The sequence below is a fragment of the Lates calcarifer genome, linkage group LG6, assembly GCF_001640805.2.
Source record: "Lates calcarifer isolate ASB-BC8 linkage group LG6, TLL_Latcal_v3, whole genome shotgun sequence".
Taxonomy (NCBI): Eukaryota; Metazoa; Chordata; class Actinopteri; family Centropomidae; genus Lates; species Lates calcarifer.
This window is the reverse complement of record NC_066838.1, coordinates 15,037,806-15,054,369: the sequence shown is the minus strand read 5'-3', so window position 1 is coordinate 15,054,369 and position 16,564 is coordinate 15,037,806. Positions and strand designations below refer to the sequence as shown.

Below are 16,564 nucleotides of genomic sequence, written 5' to 3'. Positions count from 1 at the left end.
ATAGCAGGGGAAAGGAGAATTAGATTTATAATGTTTTGCCTTTTTCATAAACACCCATATTCACTTGTTTCCCTTATAAAAAAAAACCTTTGATAATATAGTTGGTTATGGTAAAGCATAAAAATAAGCTTTGAGGAGAAGCGTTTGACAAAAAGCCTGTCATAGCATCACCATACTAAGCGCTGAGATGTGTTTCTTGTGAAGTGAACAGTGCGGTAAGATTAGTGCCAGTTGTTTACTTCCAGGAGGCTATGAGATATTGTGCCCTGGTTTAAATCAATCTCAAGACTCACGCTCCCCAAGCAACTCCTTGACTGCTTGCTGACAGATAAGTGTGAGTCTCCTCCTCCTTCGTTCTTACACTCATCTGACTCCTTCTGATCCACAAATACTGAAGGAGTTAAGGGGGAATGTGTGAGCTTAGAAGTTGTTTCCAAACCAAGGAATTGATTTTCTGGAAGTGAAAAGCCATTTGGAACACAGTAATGTCACTGAATACAACATGGCTTGACTGAGCAGCTTCTGTATAGCCTCAAATATGACTTGAATGTAACACTGAGGTACAGTATGGGACAATGAGCCAGGATTCACGTAAGAGGAATGACAGAGGGCCTTACAGTTCAAATCACTGCAGTTCGACAGTCCACAGTGGCCTATATCCCTTTATATCCTTTCCATTTCTCCCTCTCCTTATCTACACTAATTTAAAAACTACACAAGTAATGAGCCAACCCCTCGTCCCTGTTGTTGATCATTATCTTGTTTGTACCAATCTGGTTTCATAGACTAGTGCAGATGAGGAGTAAGAAAGGAGCAGAGCGGGCCACTTTGAACATCTAAGCCTAAACCAATGAAGAAAAGTGGGGCAGAGTGGATGGATCTCTTCTGGAACAGGCAGAGTGAGAGTGGGCAAGAACAGAGCTTATGAGAAGAACTTCACTAGCCCAGACATGATCAATACATCTCAAAGCGGGCTGAGGTTTAACTCAAAGTTTTTCCCGTTTGGTTGATTATTATTAACTATTTTACCTACATAAAAACCTCTTTTCAGTTAAAGAGGATGTTCAGCTGTAAGAGAGATGTTTTGTTAACGGATCATGCCGGACTGAGTGTGAGTTTCTGCCCATGCTCTGTCCTTCCACTCTCCCTCACAATGAACTACAATACCTTCAACTCCTGGGAACCACATGGGGAAAGAGAGAAGAGGGTACTTATGCTGTTAATTCAGCACTACCATCTCAATTTCCTTCTTCTTTGTCTTCAGCATTCAGGTCCACATGACAGCCTTATGACCATCACCATATATCATGCAAATTCAAAACGCAGATCTAAATGCACATTATTTGCAATCATTGTCTCAAATGAACCAATAATAGCCTTCATTTGGTTTCTTTTCCTCTGCTGCTTACTCCTTATCATCACCAACTAAATTTACTGCTACAGAAAGAGAGTGAAAGTGAATTCATACCCGCCACTTAGCCTTTGCAAAGTTCTTCTCGAACTGGGCGCACACACCGTCCTTTAGGTTCTTCTCTGAGGCACCGTTCCCTGCGATCCTGACACAGATGATGGACAGTGTGCAGGTGAGTGTGAGTCCTGTAGGTGTGTGCCAGAATGTTTGTGAATGCAGCATGCATGCACAAATTACCATTCATGCCAAAGTGCATCCTGTGCTGTGATTCTCAGCATCTGGTCCACCTCCATAAGTCGACAGACAAGTTCCTTAGCTGAATGAGCAACAGAGGAAGGAAAAAGGTCAATTTAAGGGGTTTCATTTGTGTTTTTTTTTTTTAACAGAGGAAGTGAATGTTGATAATCTGAAATCATCAATGTTGTTTTACCATTTGATTATGAGTCATACATATGATAATTTTGACCTATGTGATATTAAATCTCTTACTTTTTGCTCCATTAAACAAAGACTACTGACAGACAAACATATGGTAGAGAATTCAGCTGGGTGTTTATTGCCATCATGTGGTGGAGCCATGTACCTGCAGGTGAAATGTCATCCCAGTACGGAGAATCAAACTCAAAGTCCCCAGCAACAATGCGACAGAAGATGATGCGATTGTGTAGATCTGTGTTCTCCTCCTCCGTCTCATCGTAAAAAGGAGGGTTACCTGATAAGCTGCAACAAAGGAAAACAATACACAAGGAGAGAGAGGAAGAGAAATGAGTCTGAAACCAGGAAGATAACTTCTGGAAATGTCCTTTGTATTTTTTTAAAGCTGCAGCTCACTTTGTTGTCCTGTGAGATTAATTATGGCGTTGGTAATTACTGACGGACACTCACAGTATGTACATAATGACACCCACAGCCCAGCAGTCCACAGGACGACCATATCGGTGACGAGCCACCACTTCAGGAGCTGAGAGAGAGCGTCAGAGGAAGAGATTTTCAAATGTCTTGGGTTTTCATTTATGACCCATCATACCACATTCATAATTTCACCCTGTGCAGACAAGAGCTCCCCTTTACACACTCTTTTTCTTATTCCTTTCTTGTCAGGGACTCTGTTCTCTTTCCTTATTTATTTGTCTAATTACTCAGCTCGGCATTATGAATAACTGTCCTGGCCTTTCACTGGAGAGAACCGGGCCAAGGCACCGCTCTGCACCCGAAGTTGCCCTTGCATAAGCCTTAAAGAGACAGGTAGGAGCGAGAGAGTACACCAGAGATGAGAGGAGATGAAAAGAGAATAGGAGCGGGTGGAGGAGGGCAAGAGTCGGATGCTTTAAATTCTGTGTGTGTTTTACATGGTTTCTTTTTTTTCTTCATTTTATTTCTGATAGATTATCATCTTTAAAAGCACAAGAAAGTACAGAACTCACAAATGTAAAGTATGCCCCCAGGCATTTATTCACAACAGAAGTTGAAGCTAATGCAAGAACATACAGTGTAAGAGAATGAGGAACAGAGAAACAGAAAAATAAGGCTTAAAAAAAGCCAGAACAACAAATAGAGGTAAAGAGGGAGTATCCTACCCAGGTACTCTGGTGTTCCACAGGGCTCTGTGATGGGTCCGTTCTCAAACCTGGACAGGTAGAAATCTCGCAGAACTACTTTGTTGTGGTTGTTCTCTGTGTAGTACATCAGGTTTTCCAGCTTAACAAGATAAGGGACAGAATAAGTATACTCATATAAATACACACAAACAGAAATCCTATATGCTAAGGATGTGTCAGCTAATGATCACGCTACTATATATTGTTACAGGGTGATGCTGGTTAGGCTGTTTAAACCATTGATAACTGGGTGGAATGATAGGAGCTGGAATGTAAACCTGATTTTATGTTATGCTGTCACTGCTGTACTTCACTTCATGTGAGCCTGTGTGAGAGATTTTAGCATGTTTTTACACATTTATAATATACGTTTCATTTGTTTTATCATATTTTATGTTCAAGTCTCTGTGTGTTTTATGTTTCACCTAATTGCAAGAAAATTTCCCACTGGAGACAATAAAGTTGAAATTAAGTTGAACTTGCTGTTCTTGATTTGTATGGCGTATTTCAGCGACGTCAAATTGATTCAGAGTCTTATGTCAGAGGTTTGTAAAAACCAGATGATGACAAGTTTCTTAGGTACAAATTGTCAGTCAGACCAACAGGTTCATAGCATATTTAAAAAGGAATGGTTCACCAGATTCATCATTACAGCAGTAACACTGTCATGTATGATGAAAGGAAGCATACTGGCCTCTCTCAATGAATTCATCTCTACTTCTGCACTTATCTAAATATGTCATTGTCATACAGTTTGATAGGTTTAGGTATGAGCCCAGACCATAAACACTGTAAGAAAATTGTGGCTTCTACCAGCAGGGGGAGTCTGAAGACCAGGAGATGCTGTAATTCAATCCTAATGGGTTCATAATGAGGGCTAAAGATATGAATCTGCCTATGTGCATCTGAGTGTGTGTATCACCAGAGATTGCATTAAGCCATAAAGACAGTGTTTACTCCCCTGCTAAAAATGTTATCAAATGTTGAGTCATTAACTTAGATGGCAGTGCAATGCTTTTATGTGTCTCTGCAGAGATCCTGTTGACTAAATACTGAAAATTGCTTTCAAGGGTGTGGCGGTGAAGAGGAGCCATTCACTCTATGTGTTTCTCCCTGTACTTCTAGAAGTACAGTAAGTTACCAGTCTTCTTATATCTTGCTACTGTGATGGCACTAACTGCTCACACAAACGCCATAATGTAGGGAGAGGGAGAAAGAGACTGAGCTCGTACCTTCAGGTTCCTGTGAACTATGTTGAGGGAGTGTAAGTATGCCACAGCCTCGAGGACTTGTCTGATGACATTGGAAGCATCTCTCTCTGTGTAATTCCCTTGGTCCAGAATCCAGTCGAACACGTCTCCTCCTGTGGCACTGCATCCGGTCACACACACATATGCATAAATACATCAGTACACACATGGCCAAATATACTATTGAAGCTGAACACAAGTTGGTGTGACTGTTAACCACATGCTTGCAGCACAGTGATTCACTTTAAACTCTCAGTAACACAGTTATCAAAAGAGCTGGGCTTTTTTTTTTATTTGTCCATTAGGAGGAAATCTGCTTCTACTGGCCTAAAGCTATCACTGCAGAGCAATTAAAAATTAGAGTATTGGTCATTACTCTCAGAGACTTGTTTAACTTTGGAGAGTGTATAAATGATGGGTGTGATCATCGCGTATCGCCCTCAGCAGGAGGACTACTTCCTGGGCAGAAGTGTGAGCTACAAACAGACACCAACACATAAACAGTCTGATGCACACACACAGATGACTGCAATCACTTTGAGTGCAGCCTGTCTGTCTGTATTTCAGTAACAGAGGGGAAATAGTTTGTCCTCTCTGCTTCAATCAATGTTATTACTCTCAAATACAGTTGAAAAATGCAGTGGTCACAAGTGACGTGGATTGGCGTATCGATCCTAAGCTCTCTGCAGAGAATCTCTTCTAGCAAAGTGGCGCTTCAGGAGCACTGAGTAATGTTGAGTGTTACTAAGAGCAAATATCTCATCAAATCTAACACCATCCTCTGTTGCTGAGGGGAGCAACAGAGCACACAGTAATAAGAGGATAGACTCACCCCCTACCCTCAAGCTGACGAATGTGTGTGTGTGTTAAGGTACATGAAGGCAGATACACAATTAAGACAAGCACACATACTTGAGTAAACATTGAGAGGAACGGTTACACAAGGAAGATAAATAGTGAAACAGTGAAAAGAAACACTCACAGTTCCTGGATGATGAAGTATTCTTTCCGGGTCTCAAATGTGTCTATCAGCTGAAGGATGTTTGGGTGGTTGACCCTAGAACGGACAAACAAAAAGGAGTCACAGACTGTAACCTTACAACAGTGAAAAGAACAACAAAACATTTGCTCATTCTCGCTCTCTCTCTGGCCTTTCCCCATCGCTCAAACATTCATCCATCTGTCCACAGACCGACTGCGTACAATTTCAGGATCATGATTTCGTTCTTGGCAGCCTTTCGGACTTTCCTGCCGTCTTTCTTGAGGAATTTCTTGCAGACGAACACCTTGTCCGTCTGTCTGTCCTTAGCCAGGCACAGCTCGCAGAACTCCTTCCTACACAAGAAGAAACAGAAGACAGAAAGACAGACGGACTGAGGAAATGTAAATATAATGTTAAAAGAAAGAGGAAAGATGTGGATGAGTGAGAGCACATAAAAATATCTTTAGCTGTTAGAGAGTCAGCATAATATTCAAATTAGGGAGACAAAGTACTGTGACTGCCTGGTGAAATACAGTGAAAGAATTTAACTGGGTTGAGAGTCGTTGAGAGGAATAAAAGGGTTGTAAATAACAAATCTGAAAATGGGTCTATTGCTCTATCTGCTGGGCAGCGCCTGGTTGTGAGCCCAGGGGCATACAGTACTTCACCCAAATGGATTTCGAGGAGCTGTGTGATACAAAATTAAAGTACAATGTTCACAAAGTTCACTTTAAATATTTCATACCCAGTAATACTATTATAGAAAATACATCAGCATTATTTCAGCCTTTTTTAAAAAATTCTTTTTTATGAATGAAGTAGTAGTTTTTTAAATCGGTTTGCTTTCATGTTGAGGCACATTCAGAATAGGAAAACAAACAGAAAGCAATAAAGACATTTTTATCAAAAATGAATAAGAACACATATAGAAAATGTCTGCACTTAACTCTCCCTTTGTGTGTATGTGTGTGTATGTGTGTCTTATATAAAAGATGAGCAAGAGTCTCTGCAGCCAGATGCTGATGTCGCCATATGGCCTCTTACACTGATTGGTATGTGTGAGTGTGTGTGTGTGTGTGTGTGTGTGTGTGTGTGCTGCCTTCAGTATGTCAAGGAGAGGTGTTCAGGAAAAAAAACCCAAACCAAAAAAAAAAAAAAAAAACGGTCAGTATTTGGCCAGTTGAGCAGCAGAGTGATTTTTCAGAGCTCTCTGAAAATATGTTGAAAAGATTTTTTTTAGGACACAGAATATTTAAACAGAATAAATTATAGACATCAAACAGTGTTTTCATGGACTGTCATGATCAAAAATATACAGACAATTGGTTGGCTAAAATTTGAAAAATGTGTGTCTGAATTCTGTCGCAGACTACACTCATGCTATTACCTTCTGTCATTCTTTCAGTGGAACCGTTTGATAAGCCAAACCAAATCTGCAGTGAAAAACAGATCCAATTCTTTTTTGAAATAATTCATGAAGAGAATAAAAAACCATTTGGGAGTACTGGAATGTGCCCATGAATTCTACATGCGTAAGGGAAGTGGGGAGAGGGAGGGAGGGGGGCAACGGAAATGTATGCATAAAGCTTTATGGTACTTACGCTCGGAGGACCTGTCCAATCTCATACTTGTCTGTGACATCAGATATGCTGTCGTACGTGCGCCCATCTCGCAGGGCAAGGCACCCAAATGGCATGACGTCATTCACCTAACAGATAAAGAGAGAGATGTCTCAATCACTGCACTACAAAGAGGGGAAAGTAAAGCGTTAATTATTTTGATGACAACCTTAGGTAACAGAGGGATTTCAGAGACACATGGACAGGCATGTTAAAGAGGGAAAAGAGGTACTGATGAAACATTATGAAAGCCTCCAGTGGTTGAAGTCAAAGGCACCAAGGGAGCCTTGAAAATATACAGTACACTGGGAGAACCACAGTTGCAGCTGAGTCAGTTTCTGAACAGATCTGGATGCTAACGCTTCTGGCAGCCTGATTGCATGCCAGCCTTGTCAACAGATACTAAGCTACCCACTAAGCTTCTCTTTACTCTGCTAAAGTCTGCAGATTCTGTGCAACGTCTGTCAAGTTCAAGTTAAACTTTATTTATAAAGGGCAGTGTCCCTGTGTCCCTAAAGCAGCTGGCTTCTTCAGCAATCACTGGCAGCATTTAGCTTTGATGACAGGAAAATTAGTTTTTGTTTGTAGCCTGCAAAGTGTGTGTATTAGTTTGGATTTGACTTCTGATCTAGACCAGTAATTCATGACCTTTTAAACTTGCTGTGAATGACTTTTAATTTCTCTTCTCACCTCATAGTAACTCTTACTGTTACTGTACTACGCCTGCCTGAAAATCATATCACAAGGAAACAACATCCATTCCAATGATTACGTACAGTATTATGTATGGTACATATATATATTTCACCATCACATTCTTCTTATCATGTCCACCCTAAAATAGCGTGTGACCCCCCCACGGAAGGTCCCAAACGCCCAGGTAGAAAATCAAGGATCTAGATAGTGAATCAGCAATCGATATACCATCTCACCACAGTCCTCAGGCAATCCTCACCCACATCCTTTAAACACTCCATCTACCGTAGGAGACAGATTCCCTGGAAGCTTCAGCCATCCATCCTCAAGGTCCTTCTCCTCCTCCTAAATACCCGATTTACTTGACCCATTCCTGTGGGATAATTCATTTCTATTATTTCTTCTTGACTTTCCCATAGTGGAGATTCGTACCTACAGTTTGTCCTCTGTTTCTGTCGGGCTCAAGACAACATCAAGAACCATGGAAATGACCAAGCTGGGAAATATCTGATTGGAGGGAATGGATCGTTTGATAGGGATCTTAGATTTATGTGAGTGATTGTGGAGGCAGCTAGTAATGATGACTTCAGGGTTGTGTTGTGTGTCATGGTGAGGGAGAGAGACAGAGAGAAAGGGACTCAGAAAAATAGAAAATATGATGTGGGGGCTAAGAACAGGAAGACAATAGAAATCCTCTGAGGTAATGGCATTTTGCTGGTGCTAATTTAGGATTAAGGAGTGAATATCAGTGATGTAAAATCCTCACTCACTCTCTCTCTCTCTCTCTCTCTCTCTATCTGTGTGTGTGAGTGTGTAGCATCACTACTGTAGATGATAGGGCCAGAGGTGCTTCTGATCTTTGGTGGAGGCGGGGCCGGAGAGTACTGTGTAATCCCAGTGCTGGCCCTAATCTCTAATCTGTACCCCTAATCCAAAGCGTCGGAATACACTGAGTGTGTATGTGTATGAGAGTGTGCGGCCAAGCGAGTGCAAAGGCTGACGCAGAATACGTCGCGTGTGCAGATATGTGTTCAAGCAGAAGAGTGTGCGTTAGTGTGTGCGTTAGTGTGTGCCATATGTGCGCCCTTGTGCAAGTGTAATACCGAGGCGGGTGGGGGTGGGAGTGGGGGGGGTGGGAATTTAGTGGTGGATTGAAAAGGCCTAGTTTTGCCAGGAGATTATGTAAGCGCAACAACATTCCCATGACAAGGTCCGGGACAGTGAAGGTGATGCTGGCTTGGTGTGAACGGAGCGCATCCATCCCTGTGGGAACAAAATGTCCCCACTGAAATACAGTACCAACTGCCAAGCTCCAAATGTCATCATAAGGGGTCAGCAGATATACTTGCCAATTACTTTTTGAGTTTTTAGTCTTTGCCTGCTCTAAAACCATAAATTCCCAAATCTCCACAGCTGATGTTTCAAACCTCGACACAGCCTGCGATTGATTCACATCACCTGGGAACAATGTTGGGGATTTGCTGGACCTACAGGGAACTATTACAAAACCAGTGAATTAAGTCTTTACATTGGCATCACCCTCTTTCCAAAGTTTTTGTTCCTGTTGCTCTACAGTCAGTATGTCTTTAACTTTGGGCGAAAGTTAAAGTGATGCACATCTCTCTCTGTTTTCAAATCCCTTAGGGCTTGAAAGGTGCTCGACTTCTTAAAAAATAGTGGCTTGCTGCTTGTCTTTTAGGTGTGAAGAGAGGTACTTTGTTGGTACAAATCACTTTATGGTCTGTTTGTCCTTTTTATCCTCTCTTTGTGCCACCAGTGATTGTTTCTCAGGCTAGAAAAAAGCCCCATATGCCATAAAACACCACACCTGCAGAATACTGAGTCAATACGAACCTTGAAGTCGACGAAGAGTGGGAGGAGATATGGGAGGATATGAGAAGAAAGGAGATGAGAAGGGAGGAGTGGAGAAGATGGAAGACGAGGAAGGAGGTGAGAAACGATGGGAACAGAAAGGCAGGCAGAGAGGTGCGCTGTGACTAAGTGAAAAGGTGGATAGAGAAAATAGTGTACATGGGAACAGAACAAAGTGTAAAACACAGAACTGCAGAGGCAGATTGAGAGTACCTCTCAACCTCACAGCTTTGCAACTATGTGTGTGTGAATATTTGCACAGGTGAATATGTGTGTGTGTGTATGTGTGTGTGTGCGTGTGTGTGTGGAGGTGCATGTGTGTATGTGTTAAGAGGCATTGGGTGATAATGTGTTCTCTGACTCATGTTTATGAAAGTATGAGGGGCTGTCCCCAAAGTCAGAAAACACATGAAGGCACGCTGACAGAGCAACCACTCTACACAACACTCTACAGTGTCAGAGATAAAATGAAGCACTGAAGTACAATGCAACATTTCTGGTATCCTCAGTGACACCAGTACTGATTTCTCAGCAGCAGGTGCTGCTTTGAATCAATGAAAGCAGTAACTGTGTCTGGGTACTTTAACATTTCAGTGGCAGAAATTAATAATGCTTTAAAACATTTCTGCAGTCAGGCATTTTATCCCTGTTTAATGTGAATACATTATTTTATGAAATGATCAAGTCGGATGTCATTTTCAGTATGAAGCAGCAGGTATGACCAGCAGTGGAGAGTATCTTTCAACAGTAGATGTGCCATTTTTAGTGTTAAGTCAAATTTATTCTTACAGGATGAACCAATAGAAATGCATCATCGCATTTTCAAGGGGGTCCAGACTCAAAATAGAGATCAAACAGAGGTCATGTTTATGTCACTCAGTTTAAATCTGGGATCAGTTTAGAAATGCTCTCTCTCTCTCTCTCTCTCTCTCTCCATCTGTGTGTGTGTGTGTGTGTGTGTGTTTGAAGGGGGGGTGAGCGGCTTACAGATGTAAAATGAGCTGTTTACATTTTGTCATTCCACTGAGGGAGAGTGAAGTGTCTGACTTCAGTTGGTACCTGTTTTGTGATTGTAGGCTGTGATTACACTTGTCCCTTTATTGTGGCCTTCATCTGATTCATGCTAGGACACATTAAGTAACAGGTCTGAATGCTGAAAAATCAAAATCTGCTTATGCTGCTACTGAATGTCAAAAATAGTCCAGACAACTGCTCACTCACACCATTATACGAATCTTGATTCACGTGTAAATAAAAATCTTGTTACATCCTTTTGAATTAAGATGCAGCAATGCTGCCACGCAATATGAAATGAAGACTAATTGACAAGCGCATGGTTTGTTGTACATTTTGCTTATGCCATTGAAATACACAGCCATTAGCACACACAGGCACACACAGACTCAGGTGTGAAGGCACACTGAGCTATCCGAGACATCACACTTCATCTTCAGCACCTTAAATCAAATTGCTTGTGCGTGTGTGTGTGTGTGTGTGTGTGTGTGTTGGTGTGTGTCTGTGCGCTTGTTCACAAGTGTTGTGTTTGGGCTGCAGTGAAGCTCAAAAATGAATCGCATGAAATAGAATATCCTTTTTATCAGCTCAGAGGGGAAGTGTTTCAGAGGTTCTCAGTGTCAAGGTTATTCTAAGAAAATCTGCTATTTACTGGCACTCATCTTTTTAGCCATCCTATCCTATTAAGCCCATGCTCGGTCCAACTCAGGAAAAAAGAGAAGAAAATCTTCATTCCTCCTGTTGAAGGCTAATGGTGCATTTTGCAGCTCGTCATTAAATGCAAACAGCATGACATACTAAAGAAAAGCAATCTATTATAGCAGGGCTGTGTTCTGTGTGACAATCTGCCATGACTAGCTTTGGCTTTTGATGTGCCTCCATTACAGAAAAGATGTATGTTATGTAAATATTTCACCAACTGCTGTGCGAGGCGGCTTCTGGAGATTCTTTCTGTGTTGTCAGTCAAGTGGTTAGGTGTGTCACCATGTCCTTGTCGCTGTCAAACAGATGCAGCACAGAGATGGTTGTGAATCAACAACGTTGTCACTATCAGCATCAACCATGATACAAATCCCCAATATCTGCACAATGTGATTACATGACGCTGCATCGGCTTTGTTAAGAGGTGACACTAGATCTACAGTACGATAAGATAAACAACAACAAGATGTGTGTGTGGTGTGTGTGTGTGTGTGTGTGTGAGTTCATAAAATATATTAATAAGTATGTCAATGTTTGCCTCAGGAGACGAGTGAGAGCGGCAGAGGGTCTGTGGATGACCTCGGGTTACTTCTGCCTGTGTGAACAAGAGATGACAGGCCTCGCATGTCAGACTCTATGTGAGCGCTAACCACCTGAGTTACACACATATGCACGCACACACTCTTGTATACCTATCTTTGTGGGGACCCTGTTGACATAATGTATTCCCTCGGCTTAACCATAGGCTTAACCATGATAACCGAATGCCTATCCCAAACCTAAACCTGATACTAAACCTGCTAAAACCAAGTCATAACCATACAACAGCCATTTAAACTTGTGGGGTGCAGTACTTTGGTCAGATCCCACAAGGGTGACTCCTGGTTTCAGACCCCACAAATACACTAAAACAAAACCACACACACTCACACACAATTTTACAACTTTCACACGGTGCCTGCATATACAGTACATCCATATGTAAGCACATACATTATGCAACATCACACAGTGCACTTCACTGTACAACTGTTCTTAGGTGACAGAGATGTATACTGACTACATCTTTCCCTCATTAGTGTTTGACATGTCACCCCGCCTTAACACAGCGGCACGGACACAGGTGTGTGATTTTACAAGAATAACATATTTATCCCTTCAACCAGACAGTGGGATCATTTCACTAAGCCTGTCCACTGCGTCTCCCTTGCTTTTTCCTTTTCGCTTTTCGTTCCCACTCCTGCACCTTTCCCTGCCTCTGCCTGGCTTTCATCTCATCGTTTTGCCCTCACCCATCCCCATTTTAGCAGAACTCTAGTCCGAAAGGTCTAATCATGGCAATTCCTCACCGAGGTAGGGGAGAAAAACATCAGGGGTTACGATTGATGTTGCAACCCCCGATGTTCTAACTGTTACACTAATGGGAATAACAGAGAGGAAGAGTGAGGACACGTTGCCCATGCCTGCACTTTACAACCACTAATCCTACTGCACTAGAACCTCTGTGTGTGTGAGCAAGTAAATTAAAAAATACATTTAAGTGACACACACCTACAATATAATGAAAGGAAAATTTCTGTGTTCCAAAAGCCCTCATGGGGACAATTAAACCCACCATTACCATCAGGTTTTCCATCTTTAATAAGATTAGCAATGATTACCACATATCTGCTGTCACCCTTGATAATCATTTGTGTGTTTTTTGTGTGCAAATCAATGTATGACTTGTCATGTGTGTATAACAAGACATGTCAGTTGCAGCCTGTTCCTTATTGATCAGTCAAGACTTGACTTAACATGCTGAAAAAACATGGTCAGAATTGACTTAACACAGCATCTACAGTGCTCAGGGTTTAAAATTCTTCAGAGCAAGTTTAAATAGATTCACAAACCTTATGTAAGAGTTGCACTGGGTGCAATTAGAAAATAATAACACAATGAATATTCTAGACACAGCTGAAAGCACTTTCATATTGTCATTAATATCATTTTGGCCTGCAAAACTTATTTCCAGTAAGAATATAATGGCATTAAATAGAAATTAGTCCACTTATTCCTACTGAGCTCATTGCCTGAGTTTATGAGTGCGTGTTCGATATTGAGTGGAGCACGCAGCAGCCTGAGGTTGGTCCCTGGCCTTATCAGGATGCTGTGACGTGAAAGTGGGACAAATAAAAGAGTTGTGAGGACATGACAGCATACACAGGAGAGAAGAACTGAGGGAGATGGAGAGGAGAAGGAGATGAAGGGCCAATTATGAACACTACTGTGCCAGCTAAAATCAAGTGTACAAGAGTGAGAAAGAGTGTGAATGAATTACACGTGTGAATTCCATATAACGGCCAGTTTATGTGTGTATGTGTGTGTGCTGCATCGATACCCATTACATTGGCTTCCTGACGTCCCAGTATGGGGTCTTCGTCAAGCTTGTTATAAACACTAATTTCCTTATTGCTCACAGAGCGGCTCTCATCTAAGGCCCTGTGTGAGTGTGTGTGTGGTGTGTTTGTGTGTGTTTGTGTGACTGCAAGGCATACACAAGGCCAGAGACAGGCATAATAAGGAAACGCTCTAATGAAAATTCATCACATCTGCCCAGAGAGAGGAACCCATTTCCAAATTCAGACACATAAAAATCCACTAAATTCATGTCGTTACACACGCAAACACACTCGTGTACAAACACACTCAACACACATGGACGCACAGCTCATGAATATGCACTATTGCTTTCTCAATGATAGAATTCATCTGACTCTAAACCTTATGCCACTGTGTCTGTCCTCTGTTTCCAGTCCCCTCATTACAAGAGTGGATCTGTGCAAGTCTTGCACAGTAAGTGCGTCCTCAGGGAGAGGGGCCATGAGTACCTTTTTTTGTCAAAAGTGTCTGAGTGTGTGTGTGTGTGTGTGTGTGTCTGTAGCTTATGTAGAATGATGCAATATCTGGCTGACAGGCTTGCTCTTTCTGACACCAGAATAGCCTGAGGCAAGACCTGCAGGCGCGTGCACACACACACACACACACACACACTCTGTATGTATACAAGACCCAGACTGAAAGTTGGATGGTGTGTGCTTTTCGTGAAGGTGAATGTGCATGGAAATAACTTTTTAACTACATTTGAGATTGTGTGGATGAGTTGGATGCATACTCAGATATACAAAATCACACAGACTGAGACAGGAGCAGCACAAGATAGTGGGCTAGAGAGAGGCAGAGTGATAGGGAGGTGAGTAGAGGATCATAAACATGGAGAAAAGGAACACAAATATTTTATTCTATTATTCTATTCTAACTGTAAACGAACCTGCCCTGTCTCCTTTCATTCACTCCACCATGTGCTTTTCAGCTGTTTTGACGTTGTTATGTTGCCTTCTCTGGGTTACACTTTTTATCCTGTGCTGTAAAAGCAATCTTTTTCATTGACCTCTAACACCCCTCACCCCACCCCAAACACACTCCCATTTACTTATCCTGTAATGGTTTGTCCTCTACATGAGGATCAGAGTTCAAATGAGTAAACTGGAGGAAGCTACCTGTAGTTTTTTAACAAAAATGGGTATTACTCTCAACAGAAATAACAGATTTATTGTTTGGTTGTGTTGAACCCTATATTGAAAAAGGAGTTTACCTCCTTTTGACCTCTGTGTGGCGTAAAAGCAAAAGGATCACCTGAGTTAGTACGATTCATCCTCTAGGAGCCATGAATATCTGTGCAGGGCAATAGACAGCTACTGAGGTATTTCAGTCTAGACCAGTCTTCAGTTGGCTAAATATCAGCCATTAATTTTATAGTGGTTCCAGTTCTTTGCTCAAATTTATAGTGGTGGGACTAGAATTTCTGATTACATTTGGATCATGCTTGTCATCATGATCAATTGATCAGCTCTTTACTTTGATCCGTGGTTATATCATGGGTCTGATTTACTAACCACTAAAAATATAATTTTATTGTACAGGATTGCATTACATTGAAGGGTGCTCCTATTGATTTGTTGAACCCATGTGGTTACAGGCTGGAGGATCAGGCTATTGTATGTATAACATTGTATTAATGTAAGTACTAAATTCATTGTGTCCACATCTGGTATATAAACTAAACTATGCCTTCAGGGAAATGCTCTCTTGTGTGGAGCCAGGACATACAGCAAATACGGCCAATGTGAATTTAATGAAATTAAAAACCAATGCACTTCACTGTTTGTAAGCTTCCGTAACCTCAAGTGTGTAATAGCGCTGCTTTCTGTGTCCTGGTGAAAGGTTAAATGATTTCAGTGTCTGCCTCTGACTGAGGAAGCTTTACCCTGCGCTGTCTCCTGCAGCAGCCAGTTCTCTTATTTGTCATTTTGACTATGTTTACAATAGCGTGGATTTAACTGAAAACACAAAATTTTCTCTTGATTTTGTCCCTATATCCCCTCTAAGCTGACATTTTATATTCCTGGAAATTGGGATTTTCAGAAATGCTCTTTCATGTGGATTTTGTTGATTTGAAACTGTCGGTCTTGCGATATAACAAGGATGGAGAAAAAGAGCTTTTTGAAAATGCTGATGCATACAGTAAGGAAGCAATGTGAAGACCCACCCTGTTGTTGCCGCCACTTTCCTCTGTTATCACTTCAGTCGGTACATCAGTTTCTATTTTTGGTGTAAGACAACTATACGAGTAAAACCCTGTGATTGACAAAAAACACAGGAATTACCATTGCCCCCTTGACAACAGGTGGTAACCTACTTTTAAGATCAATCACAAATCATTGTTTCAGAGTGGATAACCAAAGTTTTGAGATGAAAACAGAACTATTTCTAGCATGGAAATAGCCTCAAGCATGTGTTGACAGTTACAGCAGAAAGGAATCCCAGTTCTGCAGCTACAGATATTTTGTGACTGTGATTTGCTTATTTTGTATTACTATGTCACAATGCATCCTCTTAATCCTGTATTTTTCTGAGTAGCGCAATTAAGCACAAGGAAAACTATGCTGCTCAACCTTTAATGTCTTTGTTGTGACTAAGTATTGTATTTATATAGTATTTGCACATAAAAAAAACAAAAACAAACAAACAATATTTTGTGCTTTGCTCAAGCATGCAGGCTGGGAAAAAAAGACTTCATGCGAAAAGTTTGTGGTGCAGAAAAAATTGCCATGCCAGGCAGACACGACTAAGTCGCACATGGCTCACGTGTCAAACATAAAACCGCTGAATTAAACAGTTCCTGTCAGCGCTGACGCACGCACACCTCGCAGAATGCAACATGAACGATTTCAGCAGGTGAGAGATTAGACAAAAGGATGGAAGCAGGAAATGTTGCTAATGTTTCAGAAGTTTTAGATCATTATTAAACATTCAGGATGTTGTAATACTCAGAGGAAGAAATGTGGAAAGCTGATGGCTGTGCCTACCTTTCAGCGCGT

The 16,564-nt window shown here is 41.4% G+C and overlaps 1 protein-coding gene across 1 annotated transcript in view; it reads right to left on the bottom strand.

Moving 5' to 3' along the window:
- Positions 1-16,564, bottom strand: part of camkvl (CaM kinase-like vesicle-associated, like) — a 34,247-nt gene that overhangs the window by 2,621 nt on the left and 15,062 nt on the right. Inside the window, exons 2-10 of the mRNA XM_018668204.2 lie at positions 6,843-6,949; positions 5,463-5,594; positions 5,242-5,316; positions 4,242-4,380; positions 2,989-3,109; positions 2,297-2,372; positions 1,995-2,131; positions 1,649-1,727; positions 1,469-1,556 (exon numbers count right to left, since the gene is read on the bottom strand). Coding sequence (XP_018523720.1) covers positions 1,469-1,556; positions 1,649-1,727; positions 1,995-2,131; positions 2,297-2,372; positions 2,989-3,109; positions 4,242-4,380; positions 5,242-5,316; positions 5,463-5,594; positions 6,843-6,937 — 942 coding nt within the window. The 5' untranslated portion in view covers positions 6,938-6,949. The remainder of the gene's footprint in view (positions 1-1,468; positions 1,557-1,648; positions 1,728-1,994; positions 2,132-2,296; positions 2,373-2,988; positions 3,110-4,241; positions 4,381-5,241; positions 5,317-5,462; positions 5,595-6,842; positions 6,950-16,564) is intronic.